The following is a 26,811-nucleotide window of genomic DNA, read 5'->3' on the forward strand; positions in this document are numbered from 1 at the left end:
TGGTGCAGGAGAAGCAGATACTGGTACACCAGCCTAGAGCGCCCTCTAGCGGCTGTCAGTGTGAAAATAACAAACATGTGAAATTATATACTTTGATATATAAGTCGCACCCACAGCCAAAAAAAAGTGCGACTTGTAGTCCGGATAATACGGTAATTACTCTTCAGCTCCAAAGCCTTTTCAACTTTGTTTCAAAACAGCTCCAGCACGAGTTTTATCTTCACGGTCCACATTTCTTCATGCCTTGTGGACAGTTCAGCATGAAATCACCAGGAAACAAAATGGGGCAGAGAACTGTGCAATTTGATAAAAAACAACAACTGAATGGTAAATGGTTACAATTTTTCTGCCGCTTTTCCACTTACATCAGGCACTCAAAATGCTTTTACATCAACAAACCACTCACCCATTCACACTCATTCACGCATCAATGTTTGCAGGCTCTGGATGCAAGGTGGGTGAAGTGTCTTGCCCATGCACATGTGGAAGCCGGGATTCAAACCTCCAACCTCTCAACCCCTCTGTCGCCCCCAAACTGATACATAAATCAAACATGACCAACAAAAGATATCGAGACCCAAGTTGAAATAGCAATATTCCAACAGTGCAGACAAAAACTCAACCTAACAAAAGATTGAAAGAAAACTCCGGCCAAAGGTGAGGACAATTGATAGATACGTCTAGTGCTGACTAAAAGCCCTTACCTTCCAGTCTCCAGGTGGCATCAGCTGTTCACAAGGATCCTGAGACAGAAGACAACAGGACAATTAGAAAAAGAGCAGAAATCTGCTTTTCATTACCCTCACATGTGACAGAGAGGGCCTCCACTGCCGCAGCATAGAGCAGTACACAGACTGAGCACAGACTATAGGTACAGGCACACAGGACAGGCATCAATGGGTTATTGTTTAATATCAAAATCTTTATGCTGTTCTGTTCTGCCATTATCAGCTGCACATTGTCTCCTGAAAAGGCGCTGTTGATGAAGTGTCTTATGGGGACACACATAAACAGAGAGTTTAAACTGTTCCTACTGTGTCAATGTCGGCCAATTACAGCAACAGAATGATTTGTACAACCAAGACCAGTTTCCAGGTTTTGATGCTTGTCTGTGGGAACCAATGTGCAGCCCGCAGGCTAAGGAGATGGTTTATACAATGAATGGGAAACACCACCACCAAACACAGATCACAGACCTTTGTGCTTACATCAATTAAACACACTTGAGTCACGTGCACATAGAGAATAAAGTACTGAAAAGGACAGAGTTGATGAGCACAGTGCTGTTCCAGAGCGGGACACTGAGCTGAAGGCGAGTGATCTTCAGAGACAGAGCTGGGTCCATTGTAAGTCAGACACAAAGACTGTAAACTGCTTAGATTCTGATGCTGCTCATAGAGTCTGGAGGAATCTGCTGTTCTAACTGGATAGAGACCACTGTGTGATGATTCCCTATTTAGTTGTTGATTTTTAAAGTTATTTATTTGTGCCAATGTGACAAAATTTGCGGCTGTCTGCTATAATCCTTTGTCAAATATGTTTATAGCTGTGGATATGTGGAGCTGATGTACCTGTTCTGCAGTTATTTCGTATTGAGCATGTTTTGCCCATATTACTACAATAAATTTACAAAGACATAATACAAACTTTGCCTCCATAGTCAAAGACAGCTGTGCTGCCTCCAGGCTCCTGAGCAGAGCATCAACACGAGGACATGCAGATGTGGAGAGAACAGTCCGGACTTTCACAGATGTTTTAACACTTCAGCTGGAAACATGCAAAAGTGGGTCTTGTTTCACAAGATTCTGAGGCTTCTGAAATAGATATGGTTGGATTAGGATGAGATTAAGAATGAAGGAAAAGTTTTAAAGAATTAAAGTGAAGAGCAGAAGACGGGACCAGACAGGACAGGACTAGAAGCACAAAGACTGATGGACATCTAGAGTGACATGGTACGGCCAGGGGAGGGACACAATATGAACATTTTTTGTATTGAAAATAATGGAGATATTGTGTTGTTCCTTCAGATTGTGTTGGTACAGAATTCAGTATTTGGTAATTTTACTACTGTATACATGGTGATACAATAACAGTAAACAAACAGAAAACTGAAAGGGTTCCCCCCCTGGTCATAAGAAGCCAATGAATGGCCCGAATAGATTAAGCTGCTCGCAGTGTGCGTTTCATAAATAAAAGTAAAAAAAGCTTTTGTTTTATTGTGTAAACTTCCGTGCTGAGTGCAGAGGCAGGTTCAATGCTGAGGTTTTATGCACATGAAACTACAGAACATGGTCAGAGTGGCTATGCACTGACATGACCAGCAGGGGGGACTCTCATCTTTCTTTTCACTGCACATTTGGAGCAGAGTGGTACGGACTACTGGCATGTTGTTATTCCACATAATATCCAGAGGTGGTCAGATGAGGTGACCGGTGCGGATATTTATTTGATTTGTCACCCAGCTTACTTCACTGGAGTTACATTTTTATGTATCAATCTGTGTTAGAGTGCCTGTGTTTCGCAACACCCTTATAAATGCATATTTGTCCCAGATTTGGGGCTTTTGTGCTGAAAGGCAGAAAAACATCTGCTCTCATCTGAACTAATGTGGTCCCAGAGGAAACGAGAGTTGATTAAGCCTGAGCTTGTGGACGCTTGATTGGACAAAACCCTCAGAATTTGAATTTTCTGTAACCAGAGTAATGACCAATGCACTTTGGTTACTTTAATTTTTTTTTTTCAAACTACAATATACGTATAATGTGCGACTCAGGACAGTGGTTACATTGTTAACAACTAAAGCATTGTTTTTTGGGCCTTGAACTGATGCTCAAACATTAAGAGTGGATGCACGAGAAAACGTCAGACCATTAAACTAAGTGTGATTAATGTGACTATTTTATGGAAGTGGTGAACACTTGGTGAGGAGTTCACACAAGCCATTTACAGATAATATAGAAACCGTTAGTACTGTTAGTGAAGCGCTGTTTTCTGTAGTTACCGGGACGGCCCCGTTGTTCCGACGGCGGGTCTGGCGGAGCCAGTGCCGTGCGAAGGCATGCCAGCGGTGAGTGGGGCGGCTGGGGGGAGGGGGGTTAAGGGGCGCAGGGCTGGGGCGCTGTTTGTCCCCTGATGCCTCCTCTCCTTTTTCTGTCTGCGACGTGGAACATGAAGCACAACAAGGTTGTTATTGGGAACAGACCAGCAACAGAAAGCAACGTACAGCAACAAAGACACAAGTTCTCATTTAAAAGTGCCTCGCATATATTCATATCAAATAGCTTGAATTCTGCACATACGAGCACAGACCACTGTGCTACTTTCATACCTTTGTACCTGTGGGATTTTTAGGCTTTATAGGAGGGCTCAGGGTAAAGAGGGGTGAAGAGCAGGGAGAGACAAAGCAAATTGTCGGAGTCTTGACTTGAACCTGCAACGCTCACAACCGAATAGTGCTTAGTCATATGTGCAGCAGCTTTAACCCCTAAACTCTGCTGCACAAGCCCGTGACATTTTTCAGCTTCATTCTACACATAAAAGAATGATGTAGAATGAAGCTGGCAAAGCTATACACATAGCTTTGCCAGCATTCAGTACTAAACTGGGTTGCACAGGGCAATGTGTTTTGCAAACCATAAAGTGCAACATTGCTGTGTTATCCGGGTCTGAACTGGCTCTCAGAGTTACACTGAGTCAGCCTGTTGTCCTGCTGCCAGGAGCTGATCACTCACTCTCTGCTCTTGAAGGTCATGGAAAACAAGGTCTGGGACAACATCATGACAAATTCAGTTTATACAAGATACAATTATACCTGTAAAATACTGTATGTGAAAGACTGGGAGTGACCCATTCAGAGATGCTGCTCACTTTGTACATTTCAATTGAAAAGATTCATACACAAAAGTGGCCCACATTATCATGAAAAAACAAAACAAAAAATGTTTTCATTCATACATCTAGAGATAGTGTCTATTCTGGGAGCTATAGGTCTTAGGTTAAGTATACTGAGCCAAATGCAGAATACAGCAGTTCTGATGCTTGCAAGTATGTCATTTATTACGTCTATGAACTAGGACACAAGCATCGACCTCAGGCATGTAAGTGCAAAGTCACTTACTAAAATTATTTTCTATTTGGACACACTCAGCCCTACAAAGGCAAAAGCCAAATTCACAAGGGCATCTGAAGGGAGTTTGTGAACAACTTTTGTTTTGTTGTTGTTTTGGACTACATTTAGCCTGAAAACTATTACCATTTCACTATATTTTGATCATACTGCAAGAAATGTGAATATCATTATAAGCATTTAATCTCATCAACACGAATTCAACACCATTCATCTTTCTGTCATGTTTCAACTAAAAATCCCTCGGACTCGACTTTTGAAAAGCTGGAGTGTAAAATAATGTGTTTCAGTGATAAATCTTGTGTTTTCCCATCCTGCCTCTGGCTTGTCTCCAGCGTTTCCATCGCTACAGCACCGAGGGCCCCTGATTCAGACACAACCTGTTGCTTAGGTACTACTGAGACTGGAACAAGTGGCCTTTATGCAACCACCCACAGCTCTGCACTGCTCTGCCTGCTGCACTTTCCAGCACTAGTCGCTCTCACTTTAACGAGGCTCCTTTGTGCTCAAGTGTTTTTAGCACAGGCATGAGGGGGTAAAGATTCCCATGTGTAAATAAACAAAGGCTAATTATGCCTTGACTATTTATTTTTACATCTACTGAATTAAGCTGAATTACAGGTCACTACTAAACTACAGGTTCTATTATCATTGCAATATTCTCAGAATTTTACTGTGGAAATACAGTGTTCCATCTGGCAGAATAATCAATGTATTTTATGACCTAACACTTGGCACCAAGGACTGCACATGCATGAATCCTCCTGGTTTATGGAGAGTGTAGTTTATGTCCATATTGATTTTCACTCGTACTTCAACTTAATAAGGTCACATGTCGTACTAATAAAAAGAATTACAACAGAAGCCACTGTTCAGAATTATGTTGCAGACTCTTGAAAACGATATTGGTTGACTATCACAATAATTGGAAGTCCATTTCTCCAGCAGGTGGCGATAGAGACATTGGCTTTATGTTTGCTAAAACTGTCACTATGACCTTCATTTACTCTCAAAACGGAGAACACAGAACATTTGAATCACTGACACCAATAACAGTTCTTTGACAGACTCTTTTTACTGAGCTATATCGTATTATGTAGACCTCTGATTAAGACAACATTATCTGGTTTAAACACCATACGATATTTCTTAGCAAACCATTACACCAAGGTTATAACATTACAGTAAAACAATACATGAAATAGCATCATTGTCCAAGCAACACCTTTGTGGGTACTTTCTACATGTGTAGCTGTAAGTGAATATATATATATATCATGGTGGTCATACCGCCTTTGCGATGCCCAATCCCGTCAGACCTTGGAAGCTAAGCAGGGAAGGGCCTGGTCGGTACTTGGATGGGAGACCGTTTAGTAACACCAGGAAGCCTAGCGAATGTAGTGAGTGAGTGAGTGGTTGGTGGTGGTCGGAGGGGCCGATGGCGCAGACTGGTTGCCTCGCTTCTGTCAGTCTACCCCAGGGCAGCTGTGGCTACAATAGTAGCTTACCACCACCGGGTATGGAGTGAATGAATAATGCAATGTAAAGCGTCTTTGAGTGTCCAGAAAAGCACTATATAAAACCGATGCATTATCATTATTATCACAGCAATTCCAAAAAGACTGCTCAAAATGAAATATGAACATTTTGCATATCAGTTTGCAGTGACAAGGAAAATGTAACACTTAAGATTTTGCCCCAGGAACAGGGGTCCGTTCTAAGAATTATGAATATTTCATTTGCAATTAGACAGTTTTTTTTTTTTGGGGGGGGGGCACAGCACAGGGACTCCTACAGGCTTCTGCTGTGGATGAGTAAATGAAAGTGGCCTGTGCTGTTGACACGTGTGAAGTTAATAAAGCAAAACACACTGACCATATCCGAGTCGGTTCCTCTCTGCTCTGGCAGCAGAGGCTTCTCCTCTGTGATCTGCTGCTCCTTCCCCGCCATCCTGGACACCAACCTGCAATCACCATGGCAACGCACATCAGTATTCACCACTCTAGTCAAAGCATCATCACATTTTTATGTTTTTGCAAATGGTCTGTTCATCATGTACGCTCTCCTGAAGCTGCCGAACCAAGAAACAGGAAGTACAGCAATGACACTCCATATTTGGATTTGAGCACGTCCAGCCTTAATCGATTTATAAACAGAGAGCTGAGATCATGCACAAGGGCAGGGCGGACGCTGTACCATCTGTCACTGTAGGAGTGTCTTCATGAGCCAAAAAAAATGCAGTCGTGGGTTGGTTATTAGATTTCACCAGCAACAACATATTCATTCAATTACTGTCTATCAAATGAGCTAGAAATATGAATAATTCATGTGATAGACTAGACTTTACTGGTGGGAAAACCTTGAAAGGAGAATTACTGCTGTGGGTACATATGAGGTGCTCACACTGGACATATAATAATAGAGGGTTTGTATTTGCATCATTTCCATTCTAAACAACAGGACGCTGAGCATTTAGGATGAGTGTCAAAACAAATAACACTGTAGAACTGGCACTCATTTGGCTTCTCGTGCTGTTACTATGCTGTGACATCACATAGAATGGAAAGAGCATGGCAACTATAGGGCCAGTTTACTTGTGGGCCGATGTTTTGTCCTTGGAGGGGCCAAACCTTGCCACAGGGGCCCAAACTCAAGCATTACTTTCTACAAGTAATAGTGTTGTTCATCACATAGGTGGGTTTAGAGGTATTGACAATATTTTCTGCATATTTTGAATGTTTTAACACATTTAAGTCTCTCAGTCTAAGTCTGTTGTGGGCAGTAACATTTCTTAAAGCAGTACTAAGTAACTTGTTTACCTTAATAAATCTGCTTCCGTAGTCCCTCTGGGGGTATTACAAGTGTTGATGTGATGATTGGGGGATCTTTCATCTCCCCCTGGTGTATCTGGCCAGAAAACCACAATTGCAACTTCGCTGCCACCGGATTGGAGGTGCAATAGACACTAATAGAATCACGAAGAAGAAGCTAACAGGCTAACGGGCAAAGTGGCAAGTATTTACAGCCAAGTTTGAGAAAAAAAAAATCTCGGATGTACAATATCCCTCTCTCCCTTTGTCTTTTCTATCAGTGTAGTATTTACTCTCACGGACAATTAGGCCTAATGAGTAAAAAACCACCCCATGCAACGACACCTGCAGTGGCGCTTATGGCCTCTAGGGGCGTGAGTTACTTTGTACTGCTTTAAAATTGGGCCACACGTCTAAAATAGAGGAGATCAGTCAATTAAAGTATAATCTCTTCATTATGAATGATACGTGTTGAAATGAGCAAATGTAAGGATTTGGGTAGTTCCTTAACATGATAAGAACCTGTCCAAAACTACAGAGTGGCCCCAGTATTCAGCTCATGGTCCGAGAAAATAACACAGACTTCAGTTGTACTGTAGTTTTACATTTACTCTTTCTCTGTATTACTTTTATTATTTTGTGTGTTTGTGTGTTTGTGTGTGAGAGAGAGACAAATTCAGCTGAAGAGATGCTTAGTGACGGACACCACTGGAGCATGGAGCAGCACCGAAGCCTGAGCCAAGGCAAAGACAAAAGAGCAAAGACGCCCCGGTAAAGTGTAATGAAAGTGGACTGCTGAGCTGGAAGGCCGCTCTGGGGGCCGTGTCAGTGACAGGGCAGAGACACTCACCACGGAGCACAAGAGATACCGCACGTATTCTAGTTAAATACAATAATTACACAGACGCTTTTGTGAGAACATGGTTACCTGACTTTTCCCTGTGGCTGAGTTAGTTCTTGGAGAAACATATTGAGCTTTCATCAGTGATTTTTGCCTTCTTTCCTTTCTTACTTTTGGTGTTCTGAATTTGCAACACTATATAACTTAGGATATTTGTAGCATTTGTGAGAGAGGCATAACGGATTTCTGTACTGTATCTTCATTGAAATGTTTTCACCAACGGGAAATTTGAGGCACTAAGCCATTGTTCTGCAGATGCTTTGACTGGCAAGCTCTTTTTTTTGCTGTCACAGACTCACAGTGCTGGAATTTATAGACTTCAGCAGACTTGTTATGAAGAAAATGGTGAAGGAACTAGCTCTAAACCAGAGAAGAGAATGAGCTGCTTTTTATCCTTTCTTTTGTACACAGCCTGTCATATATTTTATGTTCTTCCTCTGCAGTGTTTTGTGGTGGAAATGTTTTCATCTGGAGTTTGGCATATCCTTCAGGCAAGAATTGGGGAAAAAAAACATCAAAGAACATCATTACTTTCCGACAAAAAGCAGCACCAAGCTCCACATTCACTCCATTTCACTGAAAGGAGGAAAGTGCTCATTAAATTAGAGATTCAAAAGGTGATAATAAAACCAAGAGAAGCACATGAGTTTGGATTATTACAGTTCAAGATGAGCAGAAAAACACCAACAGTGTCATGGGTGGAGTTACACTTCCATTCTTTTGTGTTGTGATTTTAAACCGGGGCAGATGCTGCTCTCATCCCCGGTCATCCCCAATAAAGCTTACACTCCTCTCACTCCAAACTCATCTGTTTTCCTTAAGCATCATCGCTCCACTCGCATGCACTTATGTAAGGCAGCTGCTGGTGAAATCAATTAGCACTACATTACACTGGCTAAATTTGTCGGGATGACGTGGATGGCTCACAGCTCTGTCCCCAAACTCACTGCAAAATTAATGAATGTTTTGGGCAGAAAATGCATAATTTATCAGTTTATGATCTGATGTAAATGTTCTTAACTCACATATAGGTTTTTGAAATATATTCTAAATTAATAATGTCAAACAGTTCACACTAAACTTGCTAGAGCCTTTTTATAATTTATGCACACTAATCTAATGTGGAGAACTCGGATAAAGAAATCACTTCATTCACCTGATGAGTCTGTTTTTTGTGTGTGTTTTTTTAAGTGGGCCTTAGTAACAAAGGATAAAAAAGTGTGAAACAGCTAAAGACTGGGAGAGACATTCAGAGAATCATCAAAGCTGTTAGGCGCACTCATGATATTATATATATACAATACTATTTTAGTGAAAACAAAAAAATAGGTGTGGTTGTGGCAGTCCTGACCCCTCCCCCTAGGAGTGTCCAGAGCTTAAAAGAAAAGGCCCCAGTTTTTCAATACTGAGATATGTTCTTACCTGAGCTTAGACGAGTTCATACATACCTGTCTGGTCTTTGTGTTTGCCCGTGGAAGAGCATGGTCGCTTCCAACTTCACCCCCGTTTGGAGCTAAAGGAATATACTGGGAGAGGCCAGATACTATCAATATCTTTGGTCGTTGTGTGTGACTGAGGGCACACATAAAGACCAGACATTTACACATAAACTTTTTGTTATGCTCAGGTAAGAACATATCTCAGTATGGAAAAACGGTGGTCTGTTCCTTTAAACAAGCCTAGCTTCTGTGTTTAACCAGTCAGATATTGACAACAAAAGTGAGAAGAAGCTTCTGGATACAAAAGCAAACTACAGTTGCAACTATACATACGTAGTTGTAAATCTCCACGACTTACACAACCTTACATAAAGCAGCTTGAAAACAATCAGTAAACAAAAACGATCCTGTAAGTGCACTAAATAGCAGGAGAAGAAGCTCACATGCCACCAGTGGACACACACCACAGTTTGAGAAACACTGCCCTCTAGGCTTTGTACTGCAGTGAAGAGTCTTTTCTTAAATTTGACTGAGCTGGAGATGACTTTGACCTGTCTCCATCTTTAAGGACCGCCCGCTGTAATTAAACATATTGCATCCGACCTGAGCAGCACAGGTCCCCATTTGATGAAGGCAAAGGGTGCACTGTCTCTATAAATAGCCCTCAAAGTCAGACAACTGGGGGCTGTTTGATCGTCTCGCTGTTGATCGAACACTCAGCAAGTTAATCACTCAGGGGATGTGGAGCCATGCTTGTCTGAGGTAAGATGAGGTAAGAACATGGTGTAACAATTTTTAGATGATAGCAATACATTGTGTTACAATCTATCACTGTGCGAGCCATAGAAAATAATGTATTAAACTCGTATTTGTCCATATTCAGTATTTTTCACTGTTTGGAGAGGAAATTAAGAGGCAGCCGAAAAGGGTGGAGCTCAGCACTGCAGTCTGAATCATCACTGGGGCGAAAATCACAACGGAAAAGACTCACTCCAATAAATGTGACCGACTGCAAATGTCAAGAAGAAATGATTGCAAAAATACAGTGACTTTTGGGACAATCTCAGTTAAATTATCTTACATTCAAAGCTTTTCTATGTTTGGAAAGCACCTGGGCGGGTTCAGCACATGCATTTTGATTGCAAAAAGTGAAGTTGATTGCATTTACAGCTTGCATCCGGTTTACACAGGCAGAACATGTGGAATAAAGTTGGTAATCAAGTTATGCGAAGGAAAAACATTTAGGAAGCTAAATGCAATCACAGATGTGAAATACATGCGTTGTAATGCAAAGTAAGCAAACAAAAAAAGGTAATCTGGGTTGAAAGTAACAAATGCCGCCACTGAATAAGAAAGGCCATTCACTGGGATAAAGGAACATGGACCAAGGCAAGAACGATTTACTAGTATAAGGGGCACACACACCTGAGATGCAGTTTTGGAGAAAGCATCAGACAGTAGGCGTAAGTTGTCCCTAGATTCTGATAAATTGATATAAGATGCCAACAGGATGTGTCAAAACGGTATGTATTGCATTCACTTTTTCCTTGTTTTCCATCCATCCATTTTCATCCGCTTTACTCTGGGCCTGTTCGCAGAGGCAGCAGTCTGAGCAGAGATGCCCAGACTTCCTGATCCACGCACACCTCCTCCAGCTGGTCTGGGGAGACTCTGAGGCGACACCATGCCAGCTCAGAGACATAGTCCCTCCAGCATGTCCTGGGTCTTCCACGAGGCCCCCTCTCATTAGGACATGCCTGCGCATAGAAATTCTGTCCATAAAGGTAATGAACAGAACCGGTGACAAAGGGCAGCCTTGGCGGAAACCAACACACACTGGGAACAGGTCTGACTTCAAACCAAGCTCCTGCTGCGGTCATACAGGGAATGGACAGCCCTTAGCAGAGGGCCCATGAGGAATCGTGCCGCGACCGGGAAGAAAACCGGAGTGTTCCTCCTGAATCCGAGGTTCGACTATCGGCCGGATCCTCCTTTCCAGCACCCTGGAGTAGACCATACTGGGGAGGCTGTAGAGTGTGATCCCTCTGTAGTTAGAGCACACCCTCTGATCCCCCTTCTTAAAGAGAGGGACCACCACCCCGGTCTGCCAATCCAGAGACACTGTCCTCGACCGCCACGCGATGTTGCAGAGACGTGTCAGGTGTAAATGTAGTAAAACAATAGTGCATTTTCAATAACATGATCGGATCAGATGAGGAACCAGTTAGGAGTGTTTTTTTTTTCTCTTCCAAACAGAAAGTTTTAACTGCAAGTTTACAACTGTATGAAGTGGTAAGGGTGAATACCCGCAGTAAGTGGAATCCTACATGAAACGCGCCTTTATCCCTCTGAGTGTGAGAGGCTGTGGGCTAGGACTTATTTACTGGACTGTCAACTAGGTCCTCACAACGAAACAAACCACCAAAATAATCCTTTCTCTCTGAGCACCGCGTTCCACAGCAATTCAGCCTTCACAGCAGTTTGAGAGGAACAAATTGGACGTGTCCTTCTTTCCTCACGCATTGTTTCGTTTTTCTTGTGAGTTTTAGTTCTTTCAAACACCGTTGCCATGGCAATGCGCTCCAAAGCTCATTAGGCTTGGCTCACCTTCAGTTTGGTGTATTTTGATGACGTCTTTAGGTCTTTCACCACAAATTATTTACAAAAGTGCAAAATTCTTTGCATTGTAATATTGTAATTTGTACAGATTTTTATTTAAAAATTTCTTATCCTTACTGTTTGTGTAATAATGACAAGTTTGTGTTCTTGTTGAGGCTGTTGATAGAAATGACAGTTTGTCCTAGTTTAGCACCTCAGGGCGACCATCTGAACCACAATTTGGGTTTAATGATGAAATATATTTGACAAACTACAATTTTTATGGCAAACAAGTTGCAAACACAGCTATTACTTAGGTATTGCAATATCGTCTAAAAATGACACATTTCCAAAGTGAGGGTTGCAAAGCATGATAAACAATATTCCAAAAATATGTCGGGCAAAAGAAAACTCGTCAAGAAATTAAATAAAAATGGGCTTTCATTGACAAATTGAGGAATTTGCAAAAGCTCTACATAAATGGAGACCATTTACAGTTTAATAGTATAGTATGTTTTTAAGATCGAAGACCAAAAAAAAGGGAGGTGAAGAATTTTAAAAGTGTTATACTGAGTGACAGATGGGAGCATAATGCAACATTAACATATCAGTATTCAACATGGAATCATCAATTATCCACAAAAACATAATATAAGCAATGCCATTTATAGCCCACTTAAGAAATACATTGTGTTCTACACGATAGACTTGGAGTCAAGGCTGCAGCATATGTGGCTCATTGAGATGGGGGTCAAAAGATGATTCCAAAACGTAGCTGCACAATTTGGAATTTTAAAATGTTAAGTATTGCAATTACATTTCACAGTGGAATTGTCCAGGGAAGCTCGAATGGCTATTTTGGGGAACGCAGCTTAAAAAGTTTGGGAAGCCCCTGTTCTAGGTCACCACTTGCAGCACCAAATCCATAAACAAACAGCCCCAAAATAACAGAGTGAATCTGGTTTCCAATGAGGATTACTTGCTGCACTAGTAGCATCGCCAACAACACTAACAAGCACTGTCCTTGTAAGTATATTACAGAATGTGTCTTTGGCCCTTTGTATAAATAACCTGAGCCCGTTTGGCGCTCCATTCACAAACACACACATGTGAGTATAGCCGTGAAGTGCCGCCTATGCCTTTGTGTGTCTGTCCTCCTCCTGTGGCGCGCACAGGCCCACTGCAGGCAATGTCAATCCCAGGCATTGTGTTGGAGGACAGGGTAAAGATAGGACTGGAGTCTGGACAGATGCAGTGATTCCACATTTACCATGACCTCACCATTATCATAGCCAAGTGCTTTTAATAAACAGGCACTCACTTTCCATAACAAGGGCCAGGATGACAAGGTTTAAATGGGTGGGGCAATGCTGAATGTGTATTGTACCAAAAACTAAACAATTGTATTTTATTTGATTTTGCTATGATAGATAACTGACTGAAAAATGTTACTTAATTCTTATGATTCAGTTTAATGTATGTATAGAAACTATTAAAAAAAGGCTAAAAGGAATTCCCCAGTCCAGGCAAGTTTAATTGCAAGGAAAGTTTCAAAAAGTCGTTTTTGCAAAGTAAATTTGCACTATGAGTCGAAGCCATTTGTTTTCTTTTAGTTATAGCCACAGGGAGCAACCGTTCTTGAAATGATGCCTAATAAAGCATCCATGCTGTGTTTCACACTACACATTGTGTAATCTAGCGTGAAGCTTCAAACATTAAATTAGACAGCTCAGACGTGTATCCATCCTGTTGTGTGACCTCTCCTGCTGCAGAGTGAATACGTTTAGCCCTGGCTCATACTGATAGTGCATACAATATGTACGCACACATAAGGTATAAGAACAACCCAGATTTTTCTTCTAGGCTAAAATAAATCAGTTTTTCAACAAGAAATCATCAGGCCAATCGTTTAGGGATCCTGAGATTCCCATGGGGGTCCCATGTCCCAAAACGATCAGATACGACTACACTTATGCATTATATGAGGTGTCAATGAAACAATGCAATAATTATACATTTGGTTAGCTTAAGCATTCAGCTAGAAGTATGATAATATGTACTCAAATAGGCCACTCTGAGCGAACAGTCAGTTGACACGAGTCAGTTTTTGACAGTTTATAATGACAGATGTCACAATGTTATTCGAAAATTACTGAAAAACTACCTAAGCTCACAATTCTACCATTTAATAATACTGCTCTTTATAGAGCAGGATATAAAACAATTACTAATAGTTCAATCAAGTTTCATTATTCCCTCAGTATTGTAAATACATAATACTGGGGTTTCAGATGTTGGGAGATCGGCTTCAGTGCTGACACTTGTAGTGCGCTCATGTCCAACAGGCTGCAGATCACTTCCTGTCCCACTTAAAATCAATAGCAGTGTTACGTGGAAAGGAAGCAACAGATAATGTAAATGCGATTGATTACCGAAAACTGGGACAGCACAGACAAACGCAGGCACAACGGCCTGTGGGAGAGACCAGGAGGTAAACAAACTCTACCGGTCAGGGAGGAAAAAGCACCGGGGGAGACATACTTCTTCATACATTGTGTAAATACTAATACTGAAGAATGGACTTTTTCATTGTGTAATCTAATCAAAGTTAGTGAAACTATGCAAAACTCAAGATACTTTTAGCTCAGTAGGTTAAGCTTAGTGTTTGCTGGACTGTGGATTTTGTGTTGTATATCAGGGATGTTCGCATAATAAAAAGCTCCGGTCATCAATTAGGTGTCTACTACATGTGCAGCAGACCAGTCTAATTACGATGCATGGCATCATAAAATATTGCAATATACAGTATCACAAAGCAATATGTTTTCCCTGCCATGCAGAGGTGCACCTCAATACTAAACAATTTTAGGACTTAGAATGATGGCACTATTAACTTTCTGGTGTTGACTGGATATTGTTTATTAGCCTCTGCAGTTCAGCAATGTAACCCATTTATTGTGTCTGACATGTAATAAACCACAACAACACATCTACAGCATTTTTAAGTTTGATTTATGATTTCAAACACGGTGCATTTTGATTAAGAAGCAACATGTACAACTTTATTAAATGAGAATAAAATAACAAACTAAGCTCACATGAAAGGTCACACAAATCCCCCCACGTCGTTTCTTCACCCACACTCCACAGATCCAACAGTGCACCTCTTACAACCACTGACTGACCATCAGCAGCTCTTTTCATCACGGGAAATGAAAAAATAAATAATAGATGAGTGCACTTCGATAGGGGCTACTGAATTCTAAATATATTCTAATAGTTAGATTTAATATTAAGCGAAGATCATTGATCAGTACTTCAACTTAAATACTTTAACTCAAATGACTTAACTAAGTATTTGGCTTTGCGTTTTACTGACATCCCCACATTTAGCAGTTTGAAAAATGAGCAGTGTGCAGAACTGTGCCAATGTTTTTGTTGGACTAATAAATAATTAGTGCAATTTCTGAAGTTGGGCCTGAGGCAAAAACATCGTCAAATGCTTTAAAGTACACACTTATCCTGAGATGCCCTCTCTGAGTTCTACAGTCAGAGCCTCGTCGCTGCTTCACTCTTAACATGTTTTGGCAGCTTAGTTTTTCACTGGTAAGTTTCAAAGGGGTCTCTGTGCACTGGACTGATATCCTCCTGTCCACTGACTTATTTTTCTTATTCATCTTTCCATTACATAGTTCTTCAACAAAGTAATTATTTTCCCAATAGAGGTATTTAGTTTGTAGGTTTTTTTCTTTCTTTCTTTTTTTACGATCCTTAACCCAGACGCTAACTCCCTGTGCTGTTTTTGCTTAATTTAAGAAATATTTAAACAGTTTCTTAGTGACATATTCCTTTGTGCAGTCATTATTAATCACCTGTGAGTATGGATGCCAAGAATAAAGTTATGCATATCTGCGGAGCTGATACAGATCCTAAAATAGACCCGGGGCCGAGGGAGTGGAGCTGGCCCAGGCAAGGTGTGAGCAAAGATTAAAGTAGAGCCCACTCATGTTGGGTTAGCATGGAGCGCCTGGCCTCATTAACACTCCTGCTGTCAATGGTGCTACTCCAATAGGTCCACACACCTTTTTTTTTTTTAACCATTTCTACCCAAATAAAAGGGTCACAAAAACAGTTTTTCGTCACAATATCATCGGTGGTGATGCAGCGACATGGAGTCTGAGCTGTTTATTCAGTGCAGACATGCTGAGTGGGCACTTTGCTAATTTGAGCTGTCGAGTTGAGGGCACCTTTAGGGCAGATAGCGCGGGCACATCTCACTTTCGGGACACAAACACCGCATGTCTTCGAAAAATGCACTTACTGGCCACATTATTAGGTTCACCTGTTCATTCTATTCACACTTAATCATCAATCAAACCAAATGACAGCAAACCAGTGCATCTAGTGCAGAGACCAGAGTCCAGTAGAAGTGAAAAACGGGCACTCGGTACCTCGATATGTAGCACAACCTGTCATGCACTTCAAAGCAGTTGAGCTCGAACAGCAAAAGTGCACTGTGGGACCACTTTACAGGAGATGCTTCTGCCTAATAGTGATGAGCAGCAAATGTATCTGATTTTTTTTTAAAAAACACTCATGTTCAACAAAGCCAAAAATGTAATGAGTGGTGCTTATCATTCAAATCCGTCTCTGGAAAATTCCACAAATAACAAATAAAAGGCATCACTGTTGTATTCCAGTTTAACAAATCAAAGTGACCCAAGGCAACAATTAGGGAAGACTGTGCCATTATTTTGAAGTGTCTCTTGGTGTTCATTGCTGCAAGAATAAATTGGGAAGTGAATTAATTATAAATGGCACAACGTCACAGAAGAATTCTTACGTGTCCACACTGCAGTGGGAGAAAGCCTGAAGCAAAAATGAGCACAGGAGTGGCCTATTTGAGATTTGTGATGTGAGGCTGACTGGTTGGGCATCAGCTCAGTGTTTCAGTGCAATGCTAAGTGTCTGCCGGCATGCCTGTTAAACGGCAGTGCTTTACAGTTCTAGTAAAATATTGATGTGGCAGAAAATGAGAAACCAATCATTGAAATGTGCACAGATCCTAAACCTTAGGTCACAGGTGAATGTAATTTAAAACATATGTTCAGTAACTATAATTCTGGACTGATGATACTGAGGGGGAAAGCAAAGACAGAAAATTCTCAAGATGTGTACTAACTCATCTATATACACTTATAATAAACAGCAACTCTACCAGTCCATAGTCACATATGCATAATTTGTTTAAAACTCACAAACCATTTTAGTTTCCATCTGTTTCTTGTCATTTTATTTGTCAATGTAAATTACACAAAAATAATTCTCAGCAGCCCAATTAGCATTTTGATCGCATTATTCAATGTGCAGAAAACCCAAACAATGTCAATGGTGTGTATTTGCAGTGCTAATATAACTAAGATTGATAAAGTATGCGTTATGCTAAACAGGAAAATGATGTTCACTTTTTTATTCAAAAAGTATATGTGCCAGTTCTTGTGCTGCCGCACGGAGGGGCACAGGCTCTTGGCGAACTATTTTCTGAGTGGCGGAGCTATGTGCATTGCGCCTTCACCACTTGTGAGAGGGCGTCACGAGAGGAGGTGACTGCTCTGATGGGAGCACCGCTGACATTCATTTCCTCATCTGCATTGCGCTGCCTTGTGTTGTTCTTTAAGACTTAGGCTCTCACAGGTCAAACTAAAAACGTTTTTTACCCCATCGTGAGCTAAACAATGTTCATGTCTCGAGAGAGAAAGAGCTACAGCGTCCGCTGTGGCGTGGATCGGCCCACTTGGCGTGAATGTGAAACAAAACAAATGCACAAGTTCATCCACCACTCCCCCACTACCCTTTCCCGGCCACAAAGTCGATCTGGTTGGAGGAAAAAAATGTCTCCACCCCAGTACTTCCCACTTAAAGGTGCTAAGCCTGGAGTGGCAAGATCACAAAGTGCGCTCCTACTAAGCGCTAAATGTTACGCTATTGTCTGCGTCCTGAGACACAAGATCGGGCACAAAATCTCTAAGCATTTCAAAATATATCTATATTTGGTGAGATTATTGCAATACTTTATATAATCAGGCATCAACAATAAAGAGCATTTTATATCCCCAGCTCAAATGTTATGCCTGAAGAGAAATAATACTAATAATCAAGAATAATAAAGTTTTTCATATAATTTCACACACTGACACAATTATGTGTCTTTATAGGCAGAAAAATCCTGTCCGCTCTGGTCCAGACTCCAGACCTGGTCCAGGACTCACATGTGTACGACCATGTCAGTATGGCACAGTAGTCCAGTCCAGTGCATTGTGTCCAATCTGCTGTTATGTGTCTGTGGTTATAGCTAAAGGGAGAGTGCCAGCCAGGCAGACGGGCCACGGGGTGGGTCCAGGAGGTGGTGTGAGCCCAGGGCTTCCTGAAGTGAACAGAGAGGCAGATGTCAAAGCACGGGCTCAGTGAAGCGCACAGACCTGAGCAGCTCCTGAGCTCCCCCAGGGACACAGCCTCTTCACATGCTTCACGGTCAGTGTAGGCAACACTAGTCACTACATACTGTATGTCATATTTTATTCAAGGATCCAGGCTATAGATATCCTTTCACAAATGCCTCAAGTAGGGTTTGCATTTGAAACACATCAACATAAATAGGCATTTACACGATATTTGTTCACATGCTATAGCTCATTCTTGCTATGAGACCTCTGGAGTATTCAGAGCAGCTGCTCAGAGATTAAGGATGGTAGTGTACTCAAACCAGGAAGTATTAAATAACAATAACTGCATGCCACAAGTTTACTAGGACATTTGTCAATAAATTACATGAATTGCATTTTGATATGACCACAAGAAGTAACTCCATCCACAAGCCACTGTGTTGATGGTCGCATTATGAGTCAGGGCCAAGTCAAGCAGAAAAGCAACTCCAGTGTCCAAGACACTTTTAGTTGGTGACTGTTTGGCCACAGGGCTGTCTCTTGTTCTCCCAAGTGTAGGGTCATGTAGTGTGTCGAAAAAAGGTCTATGATTTTTGGAAATGTGTTTTTGAAATTCTGTAGAGTCCTAAAGGTTTACATAAACAATCATTAGAAAAAAGTGACTTCACAGTGAACCTGTGCAGAACCTGCATTACAGAGAGCATTAACGTATCTGATGGTCAATAGCTTGCATCACCAGTTATTGACCAGTTGGACTTGCGTCATGTAAACAACACTATCAATCCAAACACCATCCTGTGCCTCTGAGCCAGTGATATCAACTACCACTGCGCGAGAGCTATTTTTCGTTGTGGGCTTTGACATAGACAAAATCATACAAGCCAAAAACACTTAGTCCTAAAACATGTTTGTGTTTGTAGCGTCCTGATGCATCCCGGAGCAAGCGGCAAACCATGCATCATTCACACTTCAGCGTTTGCCCCAAGTGTATATCTCTGCACTCCATAAGTGACCACAGAGCAGCACTGAGCACAGCTCCAACAAGAAGCTCCGCCAGCTTTTAGTTCATAAGTAAAAGCCCAATGCCTTACACAGGAACATTTGATCTGCTGAAACCTCATTCTCTCTGTACCAGCAAGCATACATGTCCTGACATTTTTAAATGTAAATGTGTCATTTAATGTATTAAAAAGGCAGAAAATTCATAATTTCCTGTCTTACTTATTATAGAATCTAGAGAAAAATGTTTATCTTTATTCGGTGCTCCAGTCCACCATATTTCACAACCCAATAATAAAACACATTGCTTGTCCCTGTTCACTGTTGTAATGATGACAATTGTTTGTGTGCAGCCTCACATCTTGTGTAGATTGATGGGCAGCATTCACTATAGCAGCTATAGCCCATGTCAAGGCTGCAGTAGTAATAATCATTCAGTGTTGTGTGGGACTCACTGTCTGTCTGACTCAGTGACAAGAACTACCGTCTAAAAGCTGTCAACAAAATGTTTTCCCATTGAAAACCGAAATATAACCTTGTAGATTTTAAACCAGAAAGAGCATATATCTACTCAACTGAGACTAGCTGAAACACAGATATATTATCCCAGATTGAGGGATGGAAAAGTGTCTAAAGCTGGGCACCGTGCTCATGGCTTTCCAACACAGTGTGACACCTGGAACAAGCTGCCACCAAATGTTAAGGGAATTTTCTGTTTGAGGCTCTGGCTCAGCTCCCAGGCTAATTCGTAGCTTCTGTTTTAGTAGCTGCTGAGATTTAAAAATTAGATAGCTTTTGAGAAAAGTATGAAATGACAGCTTGCTCATGCTTATTCAATAACCAGTCATTGTCAAGGAGCTGCTGCAGAATGGAGAAATGTGAGTCAGGGCACAGCTAGGGGTAAAAAACATGCAGACAGCATAGTGCGTATAGGGTCTTATCTACAGCAGTGGTGATTTGGGACCCAAAAGTGGAACTCGAACATTTGTGTAAGCATTTGTCAAATTTGACAATTGATCAATTGTTTTGATAGTTTTACTTTACTTTTTGTTAGTCATTCTTAAGAGCAATGATGAAATCATCAGTAATTGGATGAGGAAACACTCTTATACATTCAATTATGTTCTTTCCCAGTGTCAAACTGCAAATTATGGAAATAATTAGGCCAGGTTTGTTATGACAGGTAGAAGGTGTAGAAACTTGTTCAGTTTGATTTACAGCATGTGGAGGACAAAGGTCCACTTAATTGTCTGCAGGAGGCTCTGAGGAACTGTGCAGAGACACAGAAGAAAGCTCGAAACAATCTCTGCACTGGTGCTGGTTCCAAATGGACAACGTAGTGGACAATCATAAGGCAAATAAGTACATGCTGAAAATGTTGGTTTAATAAACCATACATGACTCACATTGTTCTTTTCTCTTTTGGCTTGGGGTTAGGGTGACCCAAAAGTATTATCTGGTCATCTCCAGCTGAGAGTACCACTGAAACAACTGAAACTCAACTCTCTCTTGTCTAAATAATACTGTATCTTTTCTGACAGTGTAATCATTAGACCAAGCTCCTCAGAAACACAGAAGAAGAGCAATATATAAACATGCACCACTCGCAGACAGAGGAGGCTCCCGTGCCAGCTCCAGCTTTGCCTGGCTGGGAGAGCAGCGGGCGGCCTGTGGGAGAGTCTTGGGGAGTCCAAGGAGCACAGGAGTTGTTCCAAAACATGTTACTACAAGCTCAAAAGCACTCAAAGTTCCAGCTTGCTATTCAAAGTGTTTGGTCTTTAATGACTGTAGTCAACTGCATCTCATTTGACAGTGACAGTTCTTTACTCTAATGGGTGTGTAGGTGCCAAAATGTTCCTCATCTCCTGGACAGGTGGTGATATGAGCCTGATGTGATTTGTTTGCCTATAAAAAGAGCCCAGGCCCAGGCGCTAAGTTGTAGGGATTCATTTTTTCTCATCGCGTCAACGTGCCTTATTTTGTGTGTTGTGCAGGTTGTGGAAAGAAAAATCAGCCATAGAGGCTACAATAAAGAATCTAATGCCTTTACGCCTCTACTAACTTTTGTTTCATAAAGGAACAGGGTCGTGCAGGAGCCCGCCTGTCCAGAAGGGACTATCGCAGCTGGATAGCAGCCCTTTCTGTGGAGGATATCGAAGATATTTATCTGTTAGGGCTCATGATAACAGGGTACCTGCTTACAGGAGCTGCTCTGAAAGTTGGAAAACTGGCAGTTCATAAGGAGACCCCCGCTGACGGTTGAAATCAAAGGACACTTTGGAGCAGTGAGCCACCAAATGATGGAATTACAATGGAAAGCAGGGAAAAACGAGGAACTGTTTAAAGAAACTTTCTTCTCGCTACAAAGAAGGATAACGAAAGATGTAGTGTGTATCTTGTGTATCTTGGCACACTCAGGAGAGATGTCTCGGGAAATATTGAATGTGTCTCAGAAATCAAATTTTTGGGGGTTATCCTAGACAGCAAACTTAGCTGGAAGCCTCATATTGACCACATCAAAGGTAAAGTTAGTAAAAATATTGGTATCCTATATAAGGTTAAACACACGTTGGATGAGGCTTCATTACAGCTTTTATACTCAGCCTTAATAGTTCCTTATATAACATACTGTATTGAAGTGTGGGGAAATGCATGCACCAGTTATACAGAAAGGTTGTTCTTACTCCAGAAGAAAGCTATAAGAATTGTGACTCTCAAAGGTCCACGAGATCACACAAACAAACTGTTTATAAAACTGCAGACCTTGAAATTTAATGAATTGGTCAAATTTAAAATACTACAAATTATGTGGAGAGTGAAAAATAAGTTGGTGCCAATACATATTCAAAACAAATTTGTGTTAATTACAGATAGTAACAACAGAAGAAAGGGCAATTTCTGGGTTCCATTTTCACACACTTCACAAAAACAAAAGGGGTTTCTTGTAAAAGGGATCAGTTTATGGAATTCTTTGGACATTGTTCAAAAATCATGTAACACAATCACTCAATTCAATCAAATGTATAAAAAAAAAGTACTTGGAAAATACGAAAGCAACGAAACATAAGAACCAATGTTGAATTTGAAACAGTTATTGATTTAGATGTAAAGTATTATTTGTACCTTGATATAGGCTAACACACATCAAAAACCGGTGAGCCATCTGTTCAGAGTCAGCTCAGATTTTGGAGAAAAAAAAAAAAAGGGGCATGAAATTTATAAGACAATGTCTTCCTCATGCTCCTATTCAGCATTGAATATTTTGCTTTTGCTGTTGTTGTTATTATTGTGTCTGTAATAACACCATGGCTGAATAAAAAACTTGAACTGAACTGAACTGAAAAATCTTGGGGCAGATCTCGGGGCTGAGCAGAACAATGGATGAATGCCCCAACCTGCTCCAGGTGGTCAGAACTAATGCTGAAGACCATGGGAAAAAGCACACTGATCTGAAAATTAAAAACTGGAATGATTCTCTCTCTCTCGAATGAGCACCGGAAAAAGCAGCGATCAGTCCTGCACAATGCCAACATTGCCCCTCCAACTGATAAGGGCTGACGAGGTGACTAGACATATACATCCCTCAAGGTCTCTCCAGAGAGCCTCCTACTGCACACGACATGACCCACACCTAACCTACCCCCGAGTACCGCTCCCTCCCAGTCTGCCTCGTCACTTCTAACCCCCCTGACTCCTATTCTGCCATTGAAAACATCCCATCATGTGACCACATGAACTGTGTGTCCAACACTGTGAATAAAGTGTGTGTGTATGTGCTTTGCTCTAATGTAATTTGTAATTTCAGCAACAACAAAAAAACGGCGCCAGGTACAGTCGCCATTGTGTGTTTTGCGCGCTCCTGCTGCGCGAATGTACCAAAGATAATTCATAGTTGTGAACCTGTTCACTGACAATGGCAATAAAACCTATTCAGATTCTGATTCTATAAGACTTTCGTTTGTTCAAACACTTTGGGCCTGATTTACACGGTAGTGCGTACTAAAGTGGACCAAAAAGCAGTTGAGCTCTTATAAACACCACGAGGCCAGCGCAAATTTACTGCATGAGACCTAATGAATATGCAACGATTTTGCCACAAGGCGCAAAGTTTGAGGTGAAGAAAATGCAAATAATATCGTTTAGCAGATCCTGTCGTATTTATCATGACGGCCAGGAGTAAAACTGCAACGAACAAAAAAATCTGCATGTTTGACAAGCAGGTGTAAACTTGTGCGCAGGACAGGATAATGCAGTTTGCGCACAGATAAGGGGTTATACACCTTTTCAAATGTTTATATCTGGCTCTTTTATAAAGATAAAATAATAATTGTGTTGTTTTTATGGTGTTATAAAGAAAACACACTTTACCTGCAACAATTTTTCCCTTGGCTCTCCATTGCGGTTCATAGCAGTGTCCACCAAGCGGCTCCGGGTGTTTGTCCTTTTAAAGTCCTTCATCCTTATGAAATCTGCCGGGTCTGTGCACGAGGGCGACTGCGTATTGATGACAGGCCTGCACGAGGAGGCACGAGCAGTATGTTCCGCTGTTCACCTTCATCCCCGGGCGTCTCCATCCAATGTGCGAGCGGCCCCTTGCGCACGCGGATTCCTGCTGGCTTGATATTCTGAGGAGTCTATGATCAAAACCTCATCATCTTCGGACACACATTCAGCAGTTCTGATTACTGTTTCCTGCAAGTTTTCCATCCCAGATACGGCAGCACAGAACCCGCGCCTGGATGGGCTGGTTGACTCTGGTTCCAAACGTAAACATTCCTATCATTGTTCCCAAAGTTAGGCTCTTCTAAATATTAAGATATCAAGGGGGTCATTTACCAAGTGTTTGCTCATGTGCAAATTGAGTAGCACGTGCAAAAGTAGATTCATTTAGGCATTTTTAATCATGCCGCTTTCTCTCATTTACTATCAGACATGGGGCCCTAACACAGAAATACATGGCAAATTCCAAATGTAAATTAGAAATATGTTATATATATGTTTTTTACTGTCTCGATAAAGAGTTTAAAGGCACAATGGAGACTGAAAAAAGAGCGACTAACAGCCAACGACACTAATGTACTCCTGATGATAAACTAGACATAAACTATGCTAGGAAGTGAGTTATCAAATAAAGCAATTGGAACCTGACCAAATGTATCTAAAGCTTACATTTGATTAAAGCAGCAACATCTCCATGGAGACAAAGTAACAAGAAAAATAGACTATTAACACTGCTGGTGGTATTGTGATGGAAAAAACAATGAATTTTTGATATTGTAGAAAACACTGTTGCGATGAGAACAACTTGTACCGTGCTATAGGGTGACTGAGCACCTCTGACTGTGCCTCTCCTGTCCATAGAGGAGAAACAATGACAGTGTGCTGCTAGCTATTGTGTTCCTTATCTATCCAATGCATATAAATGTAATTGTGGATGTAGCACATGCAGACAGCAGCTTTGTGCCTCTGTGCATTGTGGGTAAGTCAGGAGCTAAGTGACATTTGATGGTTGCTAGGTAACTCAACATCAACTTCTGCAACACACAATCTGCTCACAATTACAGTCAGGCTGCTGATGGCAACATAACACACTGTACATGGAAAAAAAAACACTTCAAAATGTTATGTAAGCTTTAATATGTTTCATTTATCTGTTTGTAATTTGCAAAATGAAGAATTTCACCACAAGGCATTAGCCCTACACTAAAAGAGTAACCCAAATCAAAAGTCTTCAGGTCAAAGAGTAAATGGTTTGCTCCAGTGGTTTTAACTAGGTGGTACAGGGTTCTCTGCCATTTTGTAACTGATTTAACTTTAATTTCATGTTTGTTTTCGTGATAGATTTTAGATCATGCTGTTGCAGCTCAGCTCAGGAATGATTTGGTCAAGGATAACTTGGATCCGTTTTTTCTTTTTTTTTTCAAGACTCGTTTAGCCTGAAGTGATTCTAGCCCTTGGGAAGCCAAATATTTCACAAGGTGATACTTGACAGGTTTGAAAACCACTGCTCTACTCATTGAGCTGCTTCCTCTTGAGGCTGGATAGCAGCACTCAATATCCATTTCCCAGATTTTAGAGTTCAATCTCTACACATTCAAAAACATGACATCAGCAAATAAACAAACTTCAGAAATAATAAAAAGAAGCATTCAAATGTAAGATTTATCATTATTTCCTCTCGGAGTGGTCGGGTAAGACCATTATACATTACAGTAACACAAGCCTTCTCACGTCACAGATGGTAAACACTTAAAAAACAGCGTTTCATACGGTATCTGTGACAAATGCACCTTCTCTGGCTGTAAATTTATAAAAGATGAAATGAGAAGACACTCTGATCGCCAGGATAGCACTTCAGGAGCAAAGAGAGGCATTTTCACTACATTAAAAACAGCAAATTATCCAATAAGAAGAAACCAACTGCTAGTGTAATGTTTCTTACAGCCTTCGATTTTTCATGCGTGACTTATTTTTTTTAGCCTGTGGTGTCACTTGAGACCAGAAAAGAAATGTTGGTAGACCAATATTAGCTGAGCCGAAATATGTTTTTGGAATTAGTGAGTGGATTTCGGGAAGGAGAGGTGGGATTTTGGTCTGAATGCTTGCATCTAGAAGTACAGAAATATCGTTGTTGCTTTTGTTACACATTTAACTATTCATTCAGAAAAAGAAGGCAAGGCATGTTTGTTTATACCGCGCATTTCTTACACAAGGCAACTCAATGTGCTTTAAAAAAGAAGCTCTAAAGTGAAATTATAAGAGCACCATAGAAAGAGAAAATGTGGCCTATTTGCCCTTCACCCTCCTGACCCTCACCCTACAGACTTTAATATTCAAATAATTCACGTCTATGAAACTAGAGCAACAATTCACGCTCTGAGCCAAAGTGTTGCACTATAATAAATAATGCCCCCACAAATGACAAGTACGCAAATAAATGTGGGATACAGCAAAACAGCAGTGTGTCTAGACAATTCACCCTGATGCCCTCGTGAAGACTCCAGACCGAGCAAAGACCTGTGTTATCATATCAAATCAAGAATTCAGATTTTGTCGATTAAATATCATCAGGTGTTTTAAAACTGAAACATGTCAATAGACCTCACTTGTTTCCTTTAAAGTGGGGTGTGGCTAACACTGCGCTAATCCCTCCCTTGCTTCTTCTCCGAGCATTAGCAAATCTTCAATGAATTTGACATTGGTCCAACTCGAGGCTGGTCCTGAAATGAACAATCTTCACCCTTCCATTGTCTTCTTGATTCGAGCCTTGATCCCAGTCTGTATAGCCCGGGGTCCTACTCTACCGTCTCCTTTGTCTCATGTTTCATCTTTTATCAAAGTCCTTTAACACCAACTTGCGGATTTAAAGCAGAATCAGTAATGGAGTGGCATGAGAAGGTTTTTTTAAAATACATTTGATGTCCGTGGGCACACTTCCATGCCCTCCTCCAATGTACGATCAACAAAGCACTATATTTCCAACTAGGTCAATAAA

General features: G+C 41.1%; 1 protein-coding gene across 3 annotated transcripts in view; it reads right to left on the reverse strand.

Annotated features, from left to right (window-relative positions):
* ndrg4 (NDRG family member 4) overlaps positions 1-26,811 on the reverse strand; it is a 46,231-nt gene that overhangs the window by 18,967 nt on the left and 453 nt on the right. For 2 of the 3 annotated variants that reach the window (XM_079567438.1, XM_079567436.1), the window contains exons 2-4: positions 6,002-6,089; positions 2,972-3,154; positions 705-743 (exon numbers count right to left, since the gene is read on the reverse strand). In XM_079567438.1, coding sequence (XP_079423564.1) covers positions 705-743; positions 2,972-3,154; positions 6,002-6,076 — 297 coding nt within the window. In that variant the 5' untranslated portion in view covers positions 6,077-6,089. The remainder of the gene's footprint in view (positions 1-704; positions 744-2,971; positions 3,155-6,001; positions 6,090-26,811) is intronic. The other variant, XM_079567437.1, reaches the window with a different exon arrangement.

Source organism: Gobius niger, assembly GCF_951799975.1.
Source record: "Gobius niger genome assembly, chromosome: 12".
Taxonomy (NCBI): domain Eukaryota; kingdom Metazoa; phylum Chordata; class Actinopteri; order Gobiiformes; family Gobiidae; genus Gobius; species Gobius niger.